Consider the following 26,331-nt stretch of genomic DNA (forward strand, 5'->3'; position numbering starts at 1 on the left):
TACTTTGTTTATTAAACCAAAACGATAGCTTCTTAAATAAGGATGAGGGCACATATTTGAGGTATAGAAGACAAATGATCCTTCCAGAAATTCCTCAGAAATGTCTTCAAATTCAGCATTCCTGATTTAAATGCTTTTCTTGCACTATATTGAGACTTGCTGAAACTTTTTCACCAAGCATATGAATGTTAGGAAATTACTTCCCAATATACATTTCGTGCTATCTTTTGTGTCTTGTGAATATTAAATAGTTAATAATATGTAAAACACTTAATGCTGACACACAGCGAGCACTTGATAAATGTTTTGGTTTTTTTTAACAAAATAATTGCATTTATTAATATGCAAAGATAACCTGCAATAATATTCTCTTTTAGAAAAGGACATCTTTGTGCCCTTCCCCAGAGAAAGTAACTGTTTACAAAAGACCCAATATATTCCCCCTAGCAAACATCCTAGTTTTTTATGTACGTGTGATTTCTGTTGTTTATTTTACTTTCTTGATTCTGTTCCGGATCATTTATTTTCCCCCCTTGCCTGTTACCATTTGTAATGACTGAGTTTTATTGCTAAGGCTAAAATTTCCATCTTAGACCTGACTGAATTTGGTGTAATGGTATGTCTATATTTAGTTGGCTGACACTATACGTATTCCATATATCACCATATATTTCATATATCATCTCTTGATGGCTACAGCTACCTTGAGGTTAGGAATGCTTTTTCTCATTTTAAAGATAAAGAACTTAGAAGCAGAAAAATAAAGTGAAGTAAATATTCTATTACTGTATGTATCACCTGATTGGCAGAATCAGGGGCAGAAACCAACCCTTCTAACTCCTATAGTATAGAAGTTGTGACAGATTTGAAAAAAAGCCCAAATTTTAATCAAATCCGTTTGACTAACTTGCTTGAGACAACCTGAATGTGCTCATCTTTCACGATTTTTATGTTCTCATCTTGAAAAATCTTAAAACTTAGTTTTAAGCTAGGCTACTTTTTTCCAAAGGTCTGTTTTATTGAAATATAATTTATGTGTAATAAAATTCACCCTCTTTAGGGTGCTTTGACAAATAAATACAGTTAGGTAAACACTGCAGTAATCAAGATGTAGAACAGTAACTGTATCCCAAAAAATTCCTTCATGGTCCTTTCCTTACTGCCAGCCCCGGTGACCACTGATCTGTTTTCTGTCTCTATAATTCTGTTTTTTTCCAGAATGTCATATGAAAGGAATCATATGTATGTAGACTTTGCGTGTGGCCTTTTTCACTTAGCATAGTGCATTTGAGATTCATCTGTGGTGTTGTGTCTATTAATAGTTTCTTCCTTTTTATTACTGAATAATATTCCAATTTGGGTTGTTTCCAGTTTTTTGTGGTTTTGAATAATGCTGTGATGAACATTCATCTACAGGTTTCTGTGTGAATGTAAATTTTAATTTCTCTTGGGTAAATACCTAGAAGTAGAATTGCTGGATCATATGGTATATGGAGGTTTAACTTTTTAAGAAACTTCCACACTGTTTTCCTAAGTGGCTGTACCAATTTATTTTCTCACCAGCAATATATGAGAGTTGTAGTTGCTCGCCATCCTCACCAGCATTTAGTGTCATTGGTTTTTTCCCTAATCTAATAGCTGTGATGGTATCGTTAATGATTAATGATATTGAGTATCTTCAAATGTGCTTACATGCCATTCATATGTCTTCTTTGTTAAAATGTTTGTTTAGATCTTTTGCCCATTTTGCCCATTTTCTAAATTGAGTTTTTTGCTTTCTTATTAGTTTTTAAATGTTTTTATATATTCTGGATACAAGTCATTTGTGAGATAAGTGTTTTATAAACTTTTTCTTTCAGTCCGTGGCTTGTCTTTTCATTTTTGTGACAGTGTCTTTAAAAAGCAGACATTTTTTTTTTTTTTTTTGGTGAGGAAGAGTGGCCCTGAGCTAACATCTGTGCCCATCCTCCTCTATCTTGAATGTGGGATGCCTGCCACAGCGTGGCTCGATGAGTGGTGTGGGTCCACGCCTGGGATCTGAGCCTGCGAACCTCAGGCCGCCGAAGTGGAGCACGCTGAACTTAACCACTGCACCACCAGGCTGGCCCCAGAAATTTTTTGGTAAATCCATTTAAAAAATTTTTCTTTTATGGATTATGCTTTTGGTGTCACATCTAAGAAATCTTTGTCGAATCCAAGGCCGTAAAGATTTGTTCCTATGTTTTCTTCCGTAAGTTTTATACTTTTGTTTCAAATTTAGACTGTGATTCATATTGAGTTAACTTTTATGTAAGTGTGAGGTATATAGATATATACGTTTTACATATGGATATCCTGTTGATCTAGTATCATTTATTGAAAACACTATCTTTTCTCCACTGAATTTATTTTGCAAATTTGTCAAAAATTAATTGACCATATACATTGGGTCTGTTTCTAGACTTTCTTTTCTGTTGCCTTGATTTAGAGCCATACCTCGTTTTATTGCACCTCGCTTTATTGTGCTTCGCAGATACTGCGTTTTTTACAAGACCCTCCACCACCCAAAAGATAATGATTTGCTTGAAGGTTCAGATGATGGTTAGCATTTTTTAGCAATAAAGTATTTTTTAATTAAGATATGTACATTGTTGTTTTAGACATGATGCTATTACACACTTAATAGACTACAGTATAGTGTAAACATAACTTTTCTATGCACGGGGAAACCAAAAAATTTGTGTGATTCACTCTATTGCGATATTAACTGTATTGTGGTGGTCTGGAACCGAGCCCACAGTATCTCCGAGGTATGCCTGTATGTGTCTCTCCTTTCACAGATACCACCCTTGATAATTGTAGCTTTATAATAATGTCATGAAATTAGGTAATGTGAGTCTTCTTTGTTCTTTTTCAAAACTGTTTTGGCTCTTCTAGTTCCTTTGCCTCTCTGTATAAATTTTGGAATCAGCTTGACAAACTTTTTAAAAGATCCTTACTACAGTTTGGATTCAGACTTCTAAAAACCATTGGCAATGCATACAGTACCTGCTCTTTTAAATTTATGTGTTCAAAAGATTATGTCAGTTTGTTACGAGTTGTCTCATTTTGTAGGCTCTATGGACTCTAGTGTGTAATTGGGTAGCAGTAACACATAGTTGTGTATATTGTAGATGAGCTCTTGTGCTATGAGGTCTTTATCTCAGCATGTTGTAATTTTTTTTTTAAATTAAAAAAAAATTTTTTTGTGTGTGAGGAAGATCAGCCCTGAGCTAACATGCATGCCAATCCTCCTCTTTTTTTTTTCTGAGGAAGACTGGCCCTGAGCTAACATCCATGCCGATCTTCCTCCACCTTATGTGGGACCCTGCCAAAGCACGGCCTGACAAGCGGTGCATCGGTGCGCGCCCGGGATCCAAACCCTGGGCCACCATCAGCGGAGCGCACGCACTTAACCGCTACGCCACGGAGCTGGCCCTGGCATATTGTAATTTCTCACGCTCCTGTCACATTGGAAATGAAAAGAAGCAAGATGGGGGAAGGGAGGACACTTTGGTAAGGTGGTCGGGAGCACAGGTCCATACTCAGGCATCTGGCTTCGATTTCTGCTCCTGTCTGTATACTAGTTGTTTGTCTTGGATTTATTTTTTTTTTTTTTTTTTTTTTTTTTTAAAGATTTTATTTATTGATTTTTTCCCCCCAAAGCCCCAGTATATAGTTGTATGTCGTAGCTGCACATCCTTCTAGTTGCTGTATGTGGGACTCGGCCTCAGCATGGCCGGAGAAGCGGTGCCTCGGTGCACGCCCGGGATCCGAACCCGGGCCACCAGCAGCGGAGCGCACGCACTTAACCGCCAAGCCACGGGGCCGGCCCGGATTTAGTTCTGATATTGGAATAATGATCATATAAACCTCAAAAAGTTCTTTTTTCATCTATTTATTTTTATTGGGACATAATTCTCATACCATAAAATTCACTCAAAGGATAGTTTTGAGTATTCACTGAGACAGTGTATATCCAAGAACTTATTGCAGTGATTAGCACCTGGTAAACACTCTGTAAATGTTAATGATCATTGTTAAGGAAAAGAATGTGTTGAGGGTAAAACTAATTGACATGTAGAGATTAGAGTCTATGTATTAGTTTGCTAGGGCTGCTATAACAATGTACCACAGACTAAGTGGCTTAAACAACAGAAATTTGTCTCAGTTCTGGTGGCTGGATGTTCAAAATCAAGGTGTTAGCAGGGTTGGTTCCTTCTGAAAGCTGTGAGGGAAGGAACTGTGCCAGTCCCATCTCCTTGGCTTGTAGATGGCCATCTTCTTCTCATGTCTCTTCTGATTATCTTCCCTCTCTGCATGTTTCTGTGTCCAAATTTCCCCTTGTTATAAGGACACCAGTCATATCAGATTAGGGCCCACCCTAATAATCTCATTTTAACTTGATTATCTCTGTAAAGACCCTATCTCCAAATAAGGTCACCTTCTAAGATACTATGGGTTAGGACTTCAATATATGAATTTTAGGGGGACATACTCCAACCCATAACACTTCATCCTCTGGCCCCCCAAAATTCATGTCCTTACCCCATTCTTAACCCATTCCAGCATCAACTTTAAGTCCAAAAATCTCATCCGTGATGGTTAATTTTATGTGTCAACTAAACTGGGCCATGAGGTCCCCACATATTTGGTCAGACATTACTCTGGGTATGTCTGTGAAGGTGTCGCTGGATGAGATTAACATTTGAATTGGGAGACTGAGTAAAACAGATTGCCCTCTCTAACATGCATGTGTCTCATCCATTCAGTTGAAGGCCTGGATAGAACAAAAAGGCTGAGTAAGAGGTACTTCTGCCTGACGCCCTTTGAGCTGGGACATCAGTTTTTCCTGCCTTTAGACTCTAACAGAAACAGCAGCCGTTCCTGGGTCTCGAGCCTCTGTCTTTGGACTAGAACTACACTATTGGCTCTCCTGGGTCTTCACCTTGCTCACAAGATCTTGGGGCTTGTCAGTCTCCATAATCTCATGAGCTAACACCTTATAATAAATCTTTTTCTATATGTGTACACACACACACACACACACACACACCACACACACACACACCCCCCATTGGTTCTGTTTCTCTTGAGAACCCTTATGTAAATATTTAAATCAGGTATGGGTGAGACTCGAGGTTTGATTCATCCTGAGGCAAAATTCTTCTACAGCTGTGAACTTGTGAGACCAGACAAGTTATCTGTTTCTAAATACAATGGTAGAACAGGCATAGGATAGACATTCCCATTCCAAAAGGGAGAAATCAGAAGGACGAAAGGGGTCACAGGTCCCAAGCAAGTCGGAAACCTAGCAGGGCAAATTCCATTAGATTTTAAGGCTTGGAGAATAATCTCCTTTGGCTCCATGCTCTGTCCTCTGGCCCACTGGAGTGGTGGCCCTGTTCCTCCACCCGTGCCCATGGGGCAGTGGTAACCCCGCTGGACTTTGATTCACCCTTGGGGTCGTTATTCCCTTGTCTTGAAAGATGACACCTGTTCGCAGTCAGTTACTCTCATCGACTCATTTCATACCTGTAGAATCCCAGAAGTCTGACAACTGTCCTTCATTTCATCCCATCTCTACTCTTTCGGTGCAAGCTGGCAGTGTTTCTGCTGGTATAAAATTCTCAAAAACTTTGTTGACCTCCCAGGCAGTTCACGGGGGTCCAAGCCATGGGAGAAGAGGGTCCTGTGCAGATCCTTTCTGGAATGCCACACCTCTATTCCTGGCTTCTGCTGAGGTGGTTGATTGGGTCCATGAGTGGGTCCATGAGTCACATGCCTAATGTCCTTAGCAGACCACTGTTCAGCCACACCCTGGGCCCTGTTTCCAGAGCATGCTATCTGCATAGGTGGTCTTTTCCAAACCTTCAGGGTCTGGTTTTGTTTTGCTTAACACTTCCCTCTTTAATTTATCCTTTCGCCTTGCATTTTACTATAAGCATCAAGAAGAAACCAGGGCACATCTTCAATACTTTGCTCAGAAATCTCCTCAGCTAAATATCCAAGTTTACAGTTACAAGCTCTACTTGCTACAAAACACTGGAACACAATTTGGCCAAGTTCTCTACCACTTTATTACAGATTGCCTTTCCTCCAATTTCCAGTACATGTTCCTCATTTTTATCTGAGACTTCACTAGAAGCACTTTAACATTGGTATTTCTAGCAGCATTATGTATATGTATTTTCCAAGACAACAGAAGCTTTCTCTTCAGCTCTCCTCTTTTCTCTCTGAGCCATCACCAGAATCTCCTTTAATGTCTATATTTCTGTCAATAGCCTCTTCAAGGCAATCCAGGCTCTTTCTATCAAGCGCCCAGAACTCTTCCAGCCTCTATCTATTACCCAATTCCAAAGTCACTTCTACCTTTTTAGGTATTTGCTATTGTAGTACCCCACTTCCTGGTACCAAAATCTGTATTAGTCAGGGCTCTCCACAGAAACAGAACCAATAGGATATCTATCTATCTATCTATCAATATTTTAAGGAATCTGCTCATGTGATTCTGAGACTGGCAAGTCAGAAATCTGCAGGGCCAGCTGGCAGGCTGGCACTTCTGGCAGTAGGTGATCTTGCATCTTAAGTCAGAAGGCTGTCTAGAGGCCAAATTCCTCCCTCTTTAGAGAATCTCAGCGTTTTAAGACCTTCAGCTGATGGGATGAGGCTTACCACATTATGAAGACTAATCTCAATCTGCTTTACTTAAAGTCTACTGATTTAAATGTTAATCACATCTAAAAAATACCTTCAGAGCAACATCTAGATTGGTGTTTGACCAAACAACTAGGTATGGGTACCAGAGCCTAGCCAAGTTGACAAGTAAAGTTAACCATCCACTTCCCCACGTCTTCACTCATCATTGATATTCTCTGACTTTTAAACTTATGCCAGTCCAGTGGGTACAAATGAGAATTCACTATTGTCTTAATTTGCATTTGCCTGATTATTAGTGAGATGGAGCCATTGTATAAGACAGTTCTTTCCAGAGGTAGTTAAGGGATTTATAGAAAGGAGTTATGAAATTACCTTCTGAAATAGATCATGTTACAAATATCAGATGGTCTAGCTTTATTTGTTTCCAAAGAGAGGCGAAGTAGCCTTGAACCATTATCTTAGACTTTTTCTTTTAAGCAGAAAAAGGCTTTTATTTTTTTCTAAACTAAATTTTAAGCAGGACCATAAACAAGATGAAACGTGGAGCACCTCAGGTAAAATAAAGTCAGTAGCATGGTTCTACCTGCCTGGCCTGCTCTGTCCCAGGTCACCTGAGACTCCTTGGTGGAATCCTAGGACTGGGCAGTTACCTACACAATGCCTTAGGATGCCTCCTGGCGTGAGAATTTGATGCAATTCCATTTTTCATCCCTCTCAACCTCAGTGTAGAAGGGGAGCCTGATAGACTCTACAAGACTTTGGGCTAAACATATTCTATTTCTTTGTCTTCTGACAGGCAGGACTTTGTGGATGCTTATGTGAATTATGTCTTCCAAATCTCAGTTCACGAATGGTACACAGCCTTCTCCAGTGGCTTCCTAAAGGTGTGTGGTGGCAAAGTGCTTGAGCTCTTCCAGCCTTCAGAACTGAGGGCCATGATGGTGGGGAACAGCAACTACAACTGGGACGAACTGGAAGAGGTAAGCCTACGAGGCGCTGTCTTTTACCTGTGAGGAAGCAGAAGCGGCCTGGGTAGGTGTGCCCAGGGCCTGCTCTCCTTCCCAGCCTTCTGTGGTTGAGGAGGCTTTGGAGGCCTCCTGCGTCTCAGTAGTTATTTCTTACTCTCAAATGCAAATGGTATACAGATGTCCACTGTGATAGTCGTCGTCTTCTGTAAGATACATTTTTTTCTTTTTGTCGTTTTTGGGCAGACTGCCATCTACAAGGGTGATTACTCAGCCACACATCCCACCGTGAAACTATTTTGGGAAACATTTCATGAGTTTCCATTGGAAAAGAAGAAGAAGTTTCTCTGTAAGTATCAGTAATCTCAATATGGTATTTGTCCACATTTTAATGTTGCATATGGTATAGGGTGATATACTCCACAGGTAAAGTTTGAACTCTTTTAAATGGTAAAGAGTAAGGAAGTAAATACATTTACACTTTTGTCTTAATCATCTCAGGCACATTGGTTGTTAGCCATAGCTATTGCCTAACAGGAGGGATTGCATGAAAGGAAGGAAAGAAACACTTCACTTATTTTCAATTGCTCTAAAAATACTAGTTTTTTTAAATATGTGATTCCTTTAAGTGTTACATGGATGAAGTCTAATCATTTGGATTAACCTCCCTTATCTCTCTAGCCTTTGGAAAATGTTACAAAGTGTCTACTGCAGGTTGCACTGGGGAGATGTGATTTGTAATAGCTTTATTGAGATATAATTTCCATACCATACAATTCACTTATTTAAAGTGTACAATTCAATGGTTTTTAGTATTTTCACAGAGTTATGAAACTATCAATTTTAGAACACATTCATCATCTCAAGAAACCCTGTACCCATTAGCCATCGTTCCGCATTTCTCCCTACCCTCCTCCTCCCAGTCAGCCTTCTGTTTCTATGGATTTGCCTGTTCTGGACATTTCATATAAATGGAATCAGACAATATATGGTCCTTTGTGACTGGCTAGATGACATTTGAGAAGGGTACTATGTTTGGAAAGGAGAATGAAGTCTAGTTTACATGAACAAATTCGGCCTTTTAAAAATAGTTGCAATCTTTGTGTCAGTGTATATAATCAGAGTCAGAAATTAGCCAATGAATATGATAAAAATTTTTATCCTTATAAAATAAACAGGATTTGCAAGCAGTCTCTCTTGCTTTAAGAATAAACATACATTAATATTAATGCAAGATTTACCCCTAGATTCTACTGCTCACGGGGAGTAAGGACGAGAGGAAGGGGGTATCTTACACAAGAATTCTTAAAAAGAGCCCCGCTTCTCCTCGGCCTGGTTACACTGGCTCTTGAGAAGCAGTGGCGTATGAGTGGAGTGACAGGTTGAAGTTTGCCAGGGGAGCTTGTAGAGCAGTGACAGTCAAGAGGAGCCTGCTCTTGGTCCTGGGGATTTCCTTAAAAGAAGACACTTCTATGTTCAGAGACCATTAGACTTAACAGAAATTTTTATTAACTCTACAGATTTTGGCAAGAATATCCTGTATCACAGTCTCAGGTAATGGCAGGTTATTTGAAAGTGCTCCTTAACTAATGATGTCATTGTAGTACTTTTCAGCACTTCAGCTATGAGAAGGTTATCCAGCACTAGAAAACAAGACAGCTGGGTCTGTTTTTCTCAGTCTCTCTTTTTTTTGCCAAGTCATAGTGTATGTCACAAGAGTGAAATCTCTAATGTCAGTCTCAGCGCTTCTGGTTTAAGAAGAATAGAGAGAGAGGGAAAGGAAAGCAAGCAGATCCCAAATGGAAATCCAGTAGCCAAGGTGGTAAAGGCCCCAGACCCTTGAGATGTGAGGAGACCTTGAGGTCACATAGACTGCGTTCTTCTTCCTGGTTTCCCCCTGAGGTCAACTCCTCTTGTCCTGTTCAGTAATTCCCTTTCTCTTTGATTTTGGGAACGCTCATAGCATTTATGAGGGTATACATTTGACTGAGGGTGTTTTTTGAGCATCTTTCCATTGGATGGATTATTTGTGTCAGTGTATAATCAGGGTCCAAATTAGTCAGTAAAAGGTATATAATTTTTATCCATATAAAACCAAAAATTAGGACTTGAAAGGCAGTCTCTTTTGCTTTGTAAGAATGAGCATATATTAATATTAATGCCATACATTTTGGCACATAAAAGTGGTTGTACTTCTCATGCGAGCCACAGGGTGTCACGTCTTCCTCTCTTTTCCTCAGAGGGCTGCTAAGAGCAGCTTCTCGTTTGTGTCGCTGGTAATGCCAATTCCCTTTCTCTGCAGTGTTCCTGACAGGCAGCGATCGGATTCCCATCTATGGCATGGCGAGCCTACAGATTGTCATCCAGTCCACAGCCAGCGGGGAGGAGTACTTGCCGGTGGCCCACACTTGCTACAACCTTCTTGACCTCCCCAAGTACAGCAGCAAAGAGATCCTGAGCGCACGGCTGACCCAGGCCCTTGACAACTACGAGGGCTTTAGTCTGGCCTGAGGCTCCCCTGCTGGCCCTAGCTTGCCCTTCCTTCCTCAGTGTCCACATTGAGGCCTATACAGAAAATCAGGGGGAGTGAGTTCTATTTTTTTTTTTTATCGTATAAGGGGATTGGGACCTGTGAATCCTGAACCTGCTTGATGTGTTTCTGGGGTTGTAAGCAGTAAGCAAACTTTTCAAAAAATCAGGGTTTGGAGATGGGGTGAAAAATCGGCTTTCGTATGGGAGGTGTTTTGTTTTTAAACCAGATCACCCCTTGTGTCTTGCACTTGTGAGTATGTTGCACTCTGCTGGACACGATGGCAGTGGATTTTTAAACTCTCTTTTCCCGAAAGTCTCAGCCCTGATCTTTCCTCACCATGCTTCCTTGTCCTTCTCTTAACTTCTCATTCCTCTGCAAGAATGATTTGACTGATCTGTCCTTTCTTAGCTGCACATGCAGAACGGCTCCTTTCCCTGCAGCCTTGGAAATGTGCCTGGCTTGTTGCAGCCCTACTCTAAGCACTGAGGAGGAAAGGACTACTTCAGAAATTCCCAACTCGAACAAGCTGAATCTGGGTCCATTACTTTGGCTGAACTCTTGAGACTTTGTGGGAGCCTTTATGAACAGATCTTGCTTTAAAAAAAAAAAAAAGAGTTCTTGAGGGGCTAGCAATCTCCCCATGGCTCTGCCTATTCCTGGAGCTCTTTAAAGTCGTGCAGAGCAGCTTAGAGTTGCAGCTGAGCCTGATTTTATTTTGTTGCTCAGACAAGTCTCTTTGACAATAAAGTGAAGCAATAGGCCCCCACCCCTTCCGTTATCTCGCTCTTGGAGCAAATTGCATTAATTTTTTTACGGATATCTTCTCCAAGAAAAGTAGAAATAACTTCTTGTCCCTTTCCCTGACTATCACTTTATGTCCTCTACCACTTTCTCTTTCCTCCCTCACTTTACTTTCCTCTCTTCTTCCCTTCATCCCATTCTGTTACCTGACTTAATGCTCCCTTCCTCTCCTCTCCTTCTGGCAGATGCATGCAGTCTATTTTTTTTATTTCTATTTAAATTGCAAAATTTCTACTCAGATTTTTTTTTTCCTCTTCCCTAATTGCTAAGACTTAAGCCCATTCTTTATTATGGAACTTTTGTTTTTTGCATTTGAAATGTTTGTTTACAGTGGGATTTCAGGGGGGATTGTGTTTAAAGCAAATATATGTATCTCGAAAATGACCACATGCTCATCCTTCTTCTTGGGATAAGAAAATTCTACATGATCAAAGAATCCATGTCAGCCTAATTTTAAATTCTTAGTCACTAGAGAAAAGACTTATTTATATAAAATGAAGTATTTATGAACCGTGACACAGCATCAAATCTCAATGAAGGATTGTAGATTTATTCCAATTGCTAAATTGGTAGTTTTTCAGTCTTTATAATACAAGATTAAAAAAAGATATAGTTATATGAAATGTTTATTTTCTATGTGTGTGCATATAGTTAAATATTATGCAATAAATTTGGTGTTTTAACTTAAAACTATTTCTTATTGTACTTGCAGAGTGGGTAGCTTGCTTTCAGTAGAAGAATTAAGTCATACACGCAAGTAATCTAATAGAAGGTCAAATTTGGTTCGAGCTATAAGAAAGTAGAACCGAGTGCTGGGGAAACACAGAGGAAGGGAGGAGCCAGGGGAGGGGGAGCAGGTGGTATTCAGTACGGATGGGCTTTCTGAAGGTTGTGATGGGTAAAAAGGCATTTCCCATGGAGGGGAGACCTTAGCAAAGGCTTGAACATGGACAAGGGCCAGGAACAATTTGAAGGGAGCATCAGAGGAAATAGGAGAATAATGGTAAATAAGACTGGGGAGAAAGAAGGTGGTAGGTTTGGGATGGAGGAACCAGGCTAAGCATTGGAACTTTAGTTGGTAGCCAAGTAGGATTTGTTAAAATGTTCAGAATTTTGGGGTGGGGGTAGGAGGCAGTAATAGGACTTGAGCCTGGTTTTAAGAAGAAAAAAGGGGATGGGGGTACATTTGGAGGAATGGGAAGACAGAGCAGAAAGACAGCTGAAAGCAGTGAGGGTGGCGGCAGTGGAAATGGAAAAGAGTACATGAGTGGGAGAAAGGGGAGAAGTGGAGGCGATGGGAGCCTGAAGGGAAAAAGGAGAAATTAAAGGGGAATCAGACTTGTTATCTAATGATGGATGCTCATTAGCCCACTTATACAGACCAAAAGTGTGTGAAATGCAGCAAAAAATATATATTTTTTTCAATAGATTCTAAAGACAATTACAGTGTATCTGTCGTTTTACCAGACTTAATAGATGATTTAAAGGTAATAAAGAGAACAGTAGCTGTCCATTCATAAGTTCCATTCAACAAACGTTTAATAGCATACTTAAGTACTAAGTTTTAGGGACAAAAAGCCTGCCACATTTAATTTTGAATGGAAATAGTGAAGTTATTTTAAACTTCTGGGCCTCAGAATCCTCAGCCATGAAATAAGGAGATTGGACTAGATAATTTCTAAGGTCCCTTTGAGCTCTGCAATTCTAAAATCACCAAGAACAGGGCATGCACATAGAGATGCCCACTACATCTTTCTAATTATTTGTTGCATGAATGAAACTTTGTGCTGTTTCTACAACGCTAAGATTTTTCTGGGGTATTTTCCTCCATTCTCTTCATCACTTATTGCTTTAGAAGACTCTTCACATTTCTGGCATAAATCCTGATAGGCTTTTCTGGATTTACTTACCTACCCTTCCTCCCCTGCAAACCTTTGGAGGTTTCTTCACTGTTTCGGTCATCTACCAATTTAATGAAATTATTCAGTAACTTTTGGTGGGTGGGACTCAATGAAAGTGTAACTAGGTAATTTACTAAATTCTGATGGCTCCATCTACCCCATGGGAAAGCCTACTGATAACTTGAATGGTTTTCTGTTAATAATCCTGGAGAGCAAGGGTTGGCAAACTATAGCCCAGGAGCTAAAATGGGCTTTACATTTTTAAAAGGGTTGAACATAAAAAATGAAGGGCATGTCGCAAGAATTGTATGGCCTAAAAAGCCTCACATATTAATATCTGGCCCTTCACAAAAAAAGATTTGCCAACCTGTGAGACCAGACATGCAAGAATCACGATGACAGAGTGGCCAGCCTTACTGAAGTCTTAGGAGGGACTCGGGTCATAGTTTGACATTGAACCAGAGAGAACAAGTGTTTGGGCCTTTCTGCTGCAGCAGTAAGAAACTCAAGCTTCGTCTAAGATTGACTCACGGAAAGGGATGCCAAAGTTTTGACCGTAATAACAACTACCACACATTGTGTGCTGTGTGCCAGACCCTGCACCAAGCCTTTGCTATGCACCATCCAGTTTAATTGCCACCACTGGCTTCCTGGCTCTACTACTTACTAGTTGTGTGGCCTTGGGCAGGTTTCTTAACCTCTCTGTACCTCATTTTCTTCCTACTTAAAACGGGAATAGATATAGTGCCTGCATCATGGAATTGTTATGAGAATTAAATGAATTAATTCACGGAAAGCACATAGAACAGTACCTAGCATATAACAAGCCGTCAGTAACTATGATTACCACTGTTATTCAAATGTTTCACATGAAGAAATGGGTGTTTAGAGAAAATAACTTGTTCACCGTCCCAAAGTGGTGGGACCTGGACTTGGCCATTAACTGTATTAGGCCCAGGTGCTAGAGATGGTAGCAGATTTGACTACAGATGGGCGGCTAGAGATGAGGCTGCTTTGTCGGCAAATAAAAAGGGATATTGCGATGTGGCAGGTAACCTCCTTGACCACACACCTGCGGAGACATCACAGTGAGTTTTGTTTTGCTGCCCATGTGCATTCAGTAAGGCAGTTCTCTAATTGTGGGACTAAAGTACCAATCAGGTGTGCAGTTCTCATGTCGTCTGTAAGTGGGTCTCAAGTGGAATTGGGTATCACTGCCTGGCGGGGATCTCTGTTGGCATTTAGTTGTCAGGGGCCAAGGATGCTTCCATGTTGTGTAGGACAGTCCCTCTTTATCCTGCCCAAGATGCCAACAGTGCCCCTTTGCAAAACAGAGAGGCCTGGACTTCATACCCTGCAGGGGATCCCTCTCTGTAGAATTTTTTTCCATAGACTTTTTTCTTTTTAAATAAACTTTCTATTTTTCAATAATTTTATATGTATGGAAAAGTAGTAAAGATAATACAGTGAGTTCTTATATATCCCTCATTCAGTTTCCCCTGATGTTAACATCTTACATTTATATGCTACATTTATCAAAACTAAAGAGCCAACACTGGTACATTACTATTAACTCAACTCAAGACTTTGGATTTTACCAGTTTTTCCACTGACCTCCTTTTTCTGTTCCAGGGGCCAATCCAGGAGCCCACATCGCGTTTAGCACAACAGGCTTTTAGTAAGTCCTGGGATTCACGGCTTTGCCCCTGGCTAGACTTGGAGTGCAGATATTCTGTGCCCTCCCGGGCAGCTCTGCTTCACAGTCTCGGCGTCAGAGGGTAAAGTGAAGGTCCTCTTAGCAGGCGGGTCGTTAGGCCGCTCCACGGGTCCTGGAGACCATCACGCAGGTTGACCCTTCCTCAGCAAGTGGCTGTGTTCTCAGAAGTAGGAATAAGTGGGCATTGAGGCCTCAGTGGTTGGCAGAGGGCAGAATTTCCCATGGAAAAACATTTTATGAAGAGGAAAAAGGTTTGTATTTATATAAGTTTAGGTTATCTCTGGGTTAAAGCAAGTTAAACTTTGTTGCAAGACCTCTTAGCTTTGTGAATCTCTAAGGGGAATAGAGTGTGTAGCATTTCCCAATTTTACTTTTCTACTGAATCCCCTATCTTATGGCAGGAGTGTGTGCGTGGGGAGCTTAGTAACTTAGCTTCTCCCAGAACCATAGTTTGGAATTTATGGTCAGATAGTTTTCCAGGTTGGTGGATGTGTGGAGGTGCTGGGAGAGTGGGTCTCCCGGAGAGGGCGCTGAAGCGCTGTGCCCCTTCCCACTACCTTGCCCTACGCAGCTCTTCCATCTGGCTGTTCCTGATACAGGACAGGAGGTGACGTCACCAAAATGGCAGCGTAGGAGACCCCAGCCTCCATGCCCTCACAAAGATCAGTAGTTAGACAGTTATCTATGAACAAAAACAGCTCTGAGAGAGCTCTAGAGTCCACTTAAGAAACTTTAGCAACACAGTGGAACAAAAAACCTAAGAATAACTGTACAAAAAGAGAAGGAGACAGCTTCATTTTGCCTGTATCATCCCATCCCCCAAGCCAGCACTGCTCAGCACCAAGAGGGAGAGGGAGCTTCCCAGCTAGAAAGAGATCCCCTTGCCAGGAAAGGAGGAGTGGGCTGAGCAACCAGCTTCCCCAGCCTTTCAGGGCACTGCATGAAGGTCCCACTTTGGGTTCACCCCACACCCAGAGACTGGCAAAGCTGAGACATGTCGACATGGCTAGGACCAAGGAAGAAAGGCAGGGGCTATGAGAAACAGGCACATGGAGGGAGCAACTGTGGTTCCCAGTGACCTGCTCTGCAGACAAATCCAGCAGCTTTCAACACTGAAGAAACCAACAGATCGCACAGCTGCCATGGACCCCCTGCAGATTTCACCAGCTTTCGCCCTACAGGTAGTTCATTCACTAACATCAGCCACCTGAGTCCCTATCTCCTCCCTCCCCCTGCCCCTCCCTCTGGCCCCTGCTGGAGCCCAGGAACTGCACTGGCAGCCAGCCCAGGCCTCTGTGGCTGCACAAGTGCAAGACGCCAGCCTAGACCCCCACAGCTGACCCCCACCACCATGTGTGCAGTTGGGGTAGCCCCTCCAGCTGTGCATTTGCACACTGCCAGACTGACACCTGTCACTGATCGCCATCACTGTGCACAAACATAGTGGGGACTGTGTAGCCACAGGAGAGCATGCCAACAGCCAGGGCCCCCACAGCTGCTTGAGGGCCCATATCAGGTCCTGTTTTCTGTCATTGGCCTGCATCATTGTGCTTACCTGTAGCTAGCTGCTTCTGCTGTGCACCTGCACGTCCTGGCCTGATCCTTGTCACCAGCCTCCACTGCCATGTGCCCATGGCAAGACCCAGCAGCCATGGTGGTGCACATGAACAGCCGGTGCCCCCTGCAGCTGGCAGGGTGCCCGCGTTTGGCCCCAGCCCTGGCTGCCTGCCCTGGCACTCACCACTATGTGTGTGTCTGCAACTGGCACCTGCCACTACATGAGCAACTGTAGCTGGCCCCTGCAGCCAAGTATGTGCACACCACTGGCTCTGGCTACCACTGATGCCTGTGCTGGTTCCTAGCCGCTGGACCGGGAGGTGTCACTGAGGACCCCAACAGCCACTGAAGCCTCTGCAGACTCCCCACAGTGCTCATCAAGGATCACACAGTTGTTGAAGCTGTGGACCCCAGCAACCTGAGCCAAGGAGACGTCATAACCCCCTGGACCTGTTGCCACCACAAGCCCCTGCACTTGGCACCCTGCACCACTAGATCTGGGGTCACAGCACGTTGTAGCATGCCCCCAACCTCAGGTGAAAGTCTTCACTTACCAAAGTTAGCCCGTAAAGTCTGGAAGAGGTGACTACTTCTTCATATGCACAGAAACCTACACAGGGCTACAGGGATCACAAAGAATCAGGGAAACATGGCTGCACCAATGGAATACAGTAAATCTCCAGTAAATGGCCCCAAAGAAATGGAGATGCAGGAATTGCTTGACAAAGAATTCAAAATAATTGTTCTCAAGATGCTCAGAGAGCTACAAGAGAACACAAACAACCTAATGATATCTGGGAAATAATACAAAACCAAATAAGACATACAACAAAGAGATAGAAAACATACAAAAGAAACAAACTTTGGAGTTGAAGAATACGACTGAGCCGAAGAATTCAATAGACAGCTTTAACATCAAACTTGAACAAGCAGAAGAATCAGTGAGCTTAAAGACAGACTGAAATTGAATTTATTCAATTAGAGGAGCGAAAAGAAAAAGGAATGAAGAACACCTACAGGACTTATGGGACACATTAAAGGAAACAATGCACACATCATTGGAGTCACAGAAGAAGAGAGGGAGAAAGGGGTAGAAAGCTTATTTAAAGAAGTACTGGCTGAGAACTTCTCAAACTTGGGAGAGATTTGCACATCTAAATTCATGAAAGTAATAGGTCACTCCAAAATTTCAATCTAAAATGATCTTCTTCAAGTCACATGATAAAATTGTCTAAAATCAAAAACAAAGAATTTTAAAGCAGCAAGAGAAAAAAAAATTATTTCAAACAAGGGAACCTCCATCTATCAGCAGATTTCCCAGCAGAGACCTTGTAGGCCGGGAGAGAATGGGATGATATATTCAAAGTATTGAAAGAAGAAAACCTGCCAACCAAGAATACTTCACCCAGCAAAGTTGTCCTTCAGAAATAAAGATGAGATAAAGACCTTTCCTAACAGAAGCTGAGGGAGTTTATAACCACTAGATTGGACTTATAAGAAATGCTGAAAGGAGTTCTTCAAGCTGAAATGAGAGGACACTAACTAGTAACATGAAAATATAAGAAAATACACAACACACTGGTTAAGATAAGTATATAGTCAGATTCAGAATACTCCAATACTGTAATGTGGTGTGTTAACCACTTAACTCTAGCGTAAAAGTTAAAGGACAAAAGTGTTAAAAATAGTTATAGCTACAATAATTTGTTAATGGATACACAATATAAAAAGATGTAAATTGTGACATCAAAAACATAAAAGGGTAGAATTTTTGTATGTGATCAGAGTTAAATTGTTATCAGCATAAAATAGTGTTATATAAGATGTTTTATGTAAGCCTCATGGTAACCACAAAGCAAAAACATATAGTAGACTCACAAAAGATAAAGAGAAGAGAATCAAAGCATTCCACTATGGAAAGTCATTAATTCACAAAGGAAGGCAGCAAGAGAGGAAGAAAGGAACAAAGGAACTACTAAATAGTCAGGAAACAATAAGATGGCATTAGTAAGTCCTTATCTATCAATAATACTCTAAATGTAAATAAACTGAATTCTCAAAGACAGAGAGTGGCTGGACAGGGAAAAAAAAAAAAAAGACAACTATATGCTAACTACAAGAGACTCACTTCAGCTTTAAGAACAAACATAGGCTCAAAGTGAAGGGATGGGAAAAGATATTCATGCAAGTAAAAACCAAAAGAGACCCGGGGTAGATATACTTTTATCAGACAAAATAGACTTTAAGCCAAAAATGGTAACAAGAGACAAGGTCATTATATAATAACAAAATGGTCAATTCATCAAGAAGATAGAACAACATTGGGGCACCAAATATATTAAAATACTAACAGATCTGAAGAGAGAAATAGACAATAATATAATAATTGTAGAGTATTTCAATATCCTACTTTTAACAATGGATAGATCATCCAGACAGAAAATCAAAAAGAAACATTGGACTTGAACCATACTTGAGACCAAATGGGCCAAACAGATAGATATAGAACATTACATCCAACAACAACAGAACACACATTCTTCTCAAATGCACATGGAACATTCTTCAAGATAGATCATATGATGGGTCACAAAACAAGTCTTAGCAAATTTAAGAAGACTGAAATCATACCAAGTATCTTTTCCAACCACTAGTATGAAATTAGAACTCAATAGCAGAAAGAAAGCTGGAGAATTCTCAAATATGTGGAAGTTAAACAACACACTCCTGAACAACCAACGGGTCAAACAAAATCAAAAGGGAAATAAAAAAATATCTTGAATCAAACGAAAATGGAAACACAACATACCAAAACCTATGGGATGCAGCAAAAGCAGTTTTAAGAGAAGTTTATACCAATAAATGTCTACATTAAGAAAAAAGAAAGATCTCAAAACAACTTAACTTTACACCTCAAGGAACTAGAAAAAGAACAAACTAAGCCCAAAGTTATCAGAAGGAAGGAAATAACAAAGATGAGACAGCAGAAACAAATGAAATAGAGAACAGATAAACTATAGAAAAGATCAATGCCAAGGAAATTAAGAGCTGGTTTTTTGAAAAGATAAAATTGACAAACCTTTAATTAGACTAAGAAAAGAAAGAGAGAAGACTCAAATAAATAACATAAATGAAAGAGGAGACATTACAACTGATACCACAGAAATACAAAGGATCATAAGAGACCATTATGAACAATTATATACCAACAAATTGGATAACCTAGAAGAAATTGATCAAGTCCTAGAAACATACAACCTACCAAGAAGACTGAATCATGAAGAAATAGAAAATCTGAACAGACCAATAACCAGGAAGGAGATTGAATCAGTAATCAAAATTTCCCAATAAGAAAAGCCCAGGAAAGCCCAGGACCTGATGGTTTCACTGGTGAATTTTTTATGAAACATTTAAAGAAGAATTAAAGACAATCCTTCTCAAACTTTTCCAAAAATGGAAAAGGAGGGAACACTTTTATGAAGCCAGCATTACCCTGATACCAAAGCTAGATAAGGACACAAATAGGAAAGAAAACTACAGACCAATATCTCTGATGAATATAGATGCAAAAATTCTCAAGGAAGTATTAGCAAGTTGAATTCAACAGCACATTAAAATGATCAGACACCATGGTCAAGCAGAGTTTATCCTTAGAATGCAGGGATAGTTCAATGTATGTAAATCAACAAATCCGATACACCACATTAATAGAATGAAAGATAAAAATCATGATCATCTCAATAGATGCAGAAAAAGCATTTGACAAAATGCAACATCCGTTCATGATAAAAACTCAACAAAGTGGGTATAGAAGAAACATACCTCATCATAATAAAGCCCATATATGATAAGCCCAGCGCTAATATCATACTCAACAATGAAAGGTTGAAAGCTTTTCCTCTAAGATCAGGAACAGGACAAGGGTGCACACTCTCATCCCTCCCATTCGACATAGTACTAGATGTCCTAGACAGAGCAATCAGGCAAGGAAAAAATAAAAGGCATCTAAATCAGAAAGGAAGAAGTAAAATTGTGTTTGTTTGCAGATGATATGAGCTTATATATAGAAAATCCTAACAACTCCACCAAAAAAAGTTAGAACTAATCAATGAATTCAGTAAAGTTACAGGACACAAAATCAACATACAGAAATCAGTTGTGTTTCTATACACTTAATAATGAAATATTTGAAAAAGAAATAAAACAATTCCATTGACATTAGCATCAAAAACAATAAAATACTTAGGAATAAATTTAACCAAAGAAGTGAAAGACCTGTACACTTAAAACTATAAGACTTCGATGAAAAAACTGAAGACACAAAGAAATGGAAAGATATTTATGTTTATGGATCAGAGGAGTTAATATTGTTAAAATGTCCATATTTACCAAAGCCATCTATAGACTCGATGCAATCCCTATCAAAATTCCAATGGTATTTTTCACAGAAATAGAAAAAATAATCCTAAACTTTGTATGGAACCACAAAAGACCCTGAATAGCCAAAGTAATCCTGAGAAAGAAGAATAAATTGGAGGCATCACACTTCCTATTGCAAACTATACTACACAGCTATAGTAGTTAATACAATATGGTACTGGCATAAAAATATATACATAGACCAATGAAACAGAATCAAGAGCCCAGAAATAAACCTTCGCATATATAGTCAACTAATATTTGACATGGAGCCAAGAATACTCAATAGGGAAAGGATTGTCTCTTTCATAAATGATGTTGGGAAAACTGCAAAAGAATAAAATTGGACCCCTATCTTACACCATTCACAAAAATTAACTCGAAATAGATTAAAGACAAATTTATAAGACCTAATACTGTAAAACTCCTAGGAGAAAACAGAGAGAGTAAGCTTCTTGACATTGGTCTTGGCAATGATTTTTTGGCTATGACACCAAAAGCTCTAGCAACAAAAGCAAAAATTAATAAGTGGGACTACATCAAACTAAGAAGCTCTTGCACAACAAAAGAATCAACAAAATCAACCTACAATCAACCTACAGAATGGGAGAAAATATTTGCAAATCATATATCTGATAAGCAGTTAATATCCAAAATATATAAAGAACTCAACTCAATAGCAAAAAAAATTCTCAATCTGATTAAAAAATGGGCAGAGGAACTGAATAGGCATTTTTCCAAATAAGACATATGAATGGCCAACAGGTAAATGAAAAGGTGCTTGACATCACTAAATATTAGGGAAATACAAATCAAAACCACAATGAAATATGACTTCACAGCTGTTAGAATGGCTGTCATCAAAAAGACAAGAGGTAAGTGTTGGCAAGGATGTGAAGAAAAGGGAACCTTGTGCACTGTTGGTGGGAGTGTAAATTGGTGCAGCCACTATGGAAAACAGTATGGAGGTTCCTCAAAAAATTAAAAACAGAATTACCATATGACCCAGCAATCCCACTTCTGGATATATATCCAAAGGAAATGAAATCAGGATCTTGAAGAGATATCTGTACTCCCATATTCATTGTAGCATTATTCACAATAGCCAAGATATGGAAACAACATAAGTGTCAGTTGATGGATGAATGTATAAAGCAGATGTGGTATATATAGACAATGGAATGTTTTTCAGCCATGAGAAAGAAGGAAATCCTGCCATTTGTGACAACATGGATGGACCCTGACAGCATTATACTAAGTGAAATAAGTCAGACAGAAAGATTAATACTGTATGATCTCACTTGTATGTGGAATCTAAAAAGCCTAACTCATAGAAACAGAGTAGAATGGTGGTTACAAGGGGCTGGACCGTGGGGGGAAATGGGGAGATGTTGGTCAAAGGGTACAAACTTCCAGTTATAAGACAAATAAATTCTGGGGATGTGATGAACAGCATAGTAATTATAGTTAATAAGACTGTATTATATCCTTGAAAGTTGCTGAGAGAGTAGATCTTAAATGTTCTCACCACAAAAAGGAAATGATAATTCTGTGACACAATGGAGTTGTTAGCTAACTCTATGGTGGTAATTGTTTTACAATATATGTGTTTTAAATCAACACGTTGTACACCTTAAAAACTTACTCAGTGTTATATGTTAATTATAGCGCAATAAAACTGGAAAAATAAATAAAAGAAAATGAATTAGTCAAATCAGTGAACTAGATGATAGAGGTAAAGGTGGGATGAGGGAGGGCATGCGATAGAATACCAAGATAGGTTTGAGGTGAAACCCACTGAAGAGAATATTTTGTGTTAGGGTTAGGAAGAAAAAGTAAATAAAATCAAAGCTCATCTGCAGAATTTTATTATTTCCTTGTAAAAAGAAATGTAAGTGTTGGTTGTCTCCAGTTTTCTTTGGCTCTTAAAAATGGAACCAAGCAGATTTTAAACCAGTTGTTAAGTCTCTAAAATATCCAAGAACATGATATGCCCGTGTTGCCTTTGATAAGCTTAACTTTGTTGGTAGCCCAGGTTGCTTGAGTATGAGTTTTCTGGTTTGTGAATTTTGCATTTTTAAGAGATGCCTTCGTGGACCGTTGATAGGAGCCATTGGCGGGCTCCACCTGCAGCCTTATCTCAGGAAACAGGTCTCACAAAGCTGAGTAGGAGCTTGCGATAAGGAAGAAGAGGAATGAGCAGGTCCTCGTGTCTTCAAAGTGAAAATTCTCCTGTGGATTAGACCAAGGGAGTCCTCCAGTTGGAAGTGACACAGAACCTCCCATCGTGCCTTTCCAACTCAAGTTCTTGGTAAAGAGGGGTTAGTTACCCTCAGGAGAGCAGAGTCCTGTTGAAGGGTGTGGCAAATGTTGATCTCTGACTATAACTCTCTGCTTTGGGATGCTAACCCAGACTGGCTCAAAGGCAGGTAGAAGCTGCTTGCCCACACAGAGTCAGGTGTGGATTTGGGTTTCCATCTGGAATGCCCTTTACTTGTGCAGTGAGAAGCCAGGATATGCAATAGAATAGGTGCTGGAGGAGGTATCCACCCCACTGTGGGCAGACTGTTTGGATCTGTATTAATAACAGCCTCTCCCACGGATTAGCTAGTCCAAGCTTTGGCGCTTTATTTCCTTCCAGAAGTAATGGAGTGTGTACCCCTCTGTAGTACGGGAAAAATTAGTTCAGATGTCAGCTTTTTTTTTTCCTCCCAAGAGGGGCTGGACGCCTGGTAGGGTGCACAGTCACATGGTCTTCAGATCCTTTAAAAGCTGATTTTCCTGGGCCTAATCCCAGGGGACTTGGACATAGTCTGTGGTAATTGTTGATTCAGCTCTATTGGTGTTGAACCTCCATGAGAAATTCAAATAAGAATTCTCTCCCACACACACACCCCTGTCCCCCTGCCCCCTCCCCACCGCCCTGATAAAGGCAAACAGTAAACCAGATTAGTCCTTCCTGGTTGCCTTTTCTTTAGGATTAGGAGAAAAAGAAAGCCAAGGAGCAGATTCAGAAATAACCCCATTCCCCCATGGTGTCATAAGAGGCTGGAACTCTTGAGGGCAAAGGTCAACAGCAAGTGCCAACTAGGTGCTGGCTCGTGGTCCCAGCAGGACTGTCCTGCCACTGCCAAGAGTTTCTTGTTAAAAATGGGTCTTCTGACCTTTCGTGCCTGGGCATTCTCAGGAGCTCAGATGTTTGTGAAGCAGGCTCAAGGACTCGCAAGTTCAAGTCACTGGCCGATTGTTGGGAGAAACCCGGAGTTTCTGAATTTCTAGGTAATGGGGGTGGGGCAGGGCCGCATTCAATGAGACTGTGAAATCTTGTGAACCCAGAGTTTGCCCTGTTGCTGGCCTGAGCAGTTTGCCCCCTTGAGGCTGATGAGAGTGAAGGACCCCAGGTAATCGCCCGGTCTCAACCTTGCCCACAGGCTTGATGAGATTTAATATGCTACTTAGGAGCTTCCCAAAATCGGCGCAACTCTCTTCCTAGGGTACGCTGCATTTTTAGTTGTTTAAAAATATACCCTGAGACAAATTTCAGGACACCAAGTGGCCTAGAAATCAGTTCAAAGGTTATTCTCTTCCTTCACTCCACAGAACTTGGGCATTCCCATGTTGGTCTCAGCTGCCGTCTCAGACAGTTAATTCTTTTTAGTACATGTCTGAGCAGATGTGGACCTCCCAAAATGTTCTGAGGAGAAGTAGACTTAGAGGAGTTTGCCCTGCTCTGTGAGGGAAGGAATTTAACAAGCATAGATCTTTCTGAGAAAGCCGCACACAGGTTTGTGAGATTGGCCGGAGAATACCAGTCGTCACAAAAGAGTGGGTCAGTGTTCCCGTAAAATCTTGCTTACCCGGTTAGCACTAATGTGTGCTAAAGTGCTAGAGGTGCATTCTGTTTTAGGAATCAGAGGGTGAGGAGGGTGATGGGGGGGGACTACACTTCCTTTCTGCAGCCATTCACAATGTCTTGTTGGACTTGAGCATAGAAAGAATCTTTGTCTCAGTGCTGATAACAACCTACCACCATCATTTACCGAAGATTTATTGTGTGCTCACTTTATGTTCATGCAAGTAAACTCCCATAACAACCCCATAAGGGAGACACTATGATTATTCCCATTTTTCAGATAAAGAATCAGAGACTTAGGGAGGGTAAGTGATGTTCCCAGATCGTGGCGCTTAGCCATCTGCCTGCTGTCTGGGCCTTAAACATCGAGCAGCATTTGGCCTCCGCTGACGTTGTCAAACGTGCTGGTCTCTGTTAACTTAGGATTTTGAATTGATTGGAGCTGCTCATTCTCACAAATACCCAGGATGCAGTCTGCACCTTCTACTGAAAGTGAGGTCCTTGGACCAGCAGCATGGCAGCACCTGGAAGCTTGTCAGAAATGCAGAACATCGGCTCTACCCCCGTCCCCCGCCAGGGATACTGTACCACAAGACCCCCAATTACACGCATGTTCAAGTTTGAGAAGCACTGCTTTCTGCCTTCAGAGAGGAATATATACTTCACTGTCTCCCTTCCTTCCCTCCCCTTTGTCTAATCTTGTCCAGTAGTTTTAAATTCTTTAAAAGTAACAGTTACAGAAAAATCACAATGTCTCAAAATATCTTACCAAGAAGTACTCAAAGCTGTAGAACCAGAAGCATGACAAGGATTTCTGAGCATTTTTGAATTGCTTTTGAGAAATTAAAGAAAAATTCAAATATCTAAAACGTCATGACTTTCAGAATTCACAGTAACATATAATTTATACACACGTGGGCCCAACTGGAACACGGAGGTCCGAGTGGTCCCAGAGACTCAGTTCATGCTGGTTTCACTTTGGGCCACGCTGCCTGGGCAGACGCTGCACAACACGGAGCCACCCACTGGTATATATGAGCCCTGTCGCTGGAGAGGAAAAGTGAGAACCAAGCTGTCAACAGCCCCAGTTCCTGCCAAACTCCATTTGCCTGCCTGCCAGCCAGGATTCTAAAAATGCATTTGGGAATTTTGACTTTTGGCTTTCACTGAATATGAAATTCTACTGTGTATATATAGCCTTGATAAGCTGACCCAGTTTAGGGATAACTCGGATATATTTTGTCTTACAAGATTCAGAATCCATTTCTAGAAGAGGTAATAATGAGGCCATTGAAAGGATTCAAAGTGACTGTTTCTCCCTCTCAACCTCCTCCACCATGCGTAGGTCCCCATTCTGAAATTCCCATTCAGGTAGTCCACAGGACTGCAAACTATGATAGAACTAGGAGCAAAAACATTTGCTGGGGGCGGGGGTGGGGGTTCAGAGGACCATGGGGCTTTGTAACAGGCTGTAGAACCTGGTGTATTGGGCTAGCATCACTTTCTGGTCCCTCATAGGGGCAACATCAAAACACGATGTAAGAAAATGGAGGGGCTGGCCCAGTGGCGTAGTGGTTAAGTTCGGCATGCTCTGCTTTAGCGGCCTGGGGTTTGTGGGTTCAGATCCCAGGCGTGGACCTACGCCACTCAAGCCATGCTGTGCCAGTGACCCACATACAAAATAGAGGAAAGACTGGCACAGATGTTAGCTCAGCAACAATCTTCCTTAAGCAAAAAGAGGAGGATTGGCAACAGATGTTAGCTTAGGGCCAATCTCCCTCAGCAAAAAAAAAAAAAAAAGAAAATGGAGTCACTAAATGCTGCCTGCCACTTCTGCCTAAATTTTATTACTTTGGACTCAGTGTTTCAAAAGTTGAATTATTCAGGGTAAGCTTCAGTTTTGGCAG

General features: G+C 40.9%; 1 protein-coding gene across 5 annotated transcripts in view; it reads left to right on the plus strand.

Annotated features, from left to right (window-relative positions):
- HERC3 (HECT and RLD domain containing E3 ubiquitin protein ligase 3) overlaps nt 1–11,667 on the plus strand; it is a 106,095-nt gene extending 94,428 nt beyond the window's left edge. For all 5 annotated transcript variants that reach the window (XM_087434578.1, XM_087434579.1, XM_087434577.1 and 2 more), the window contains 3 exons: nt 7,475–7,658; nt 7,890–7,992; nt 9,946–11,667. In XM_087434578.1, coding sequence (XP_087290704.1) covers nt 7,475–7,658; nt 7,890–7,992; nt 9,946–10,154 — 496 coding nt within the window. In that variant the 3' untranslated portion in view covers nt 10,155–11,667. The remainder of the gene's footprint in view (nt 1–7,474; nt 7,659–7,889; nt 7,993–9,945) is intronic.
- The last annotated feature ends 14,664 nt before the right edge of the window (nt 11,668–26,331 follow it).

Source organism: Ceratotherium simum, chromosome 8 (genome assembly GCF_057802395.1).
Source record: "Ceratotherium simum simum isolate JZ-2026a chromosome 8, ASM5780239v1, whole genome shotgun sequence".
In the NCBI taxonomy this organism is placed as follows: domain Eukaryota; kingdom Metazoa; phylum Chordata; class Mammalia; order Perissodactyla; family Rhinocerotidae; genus Ceratotherium; species Ceratotherium simum.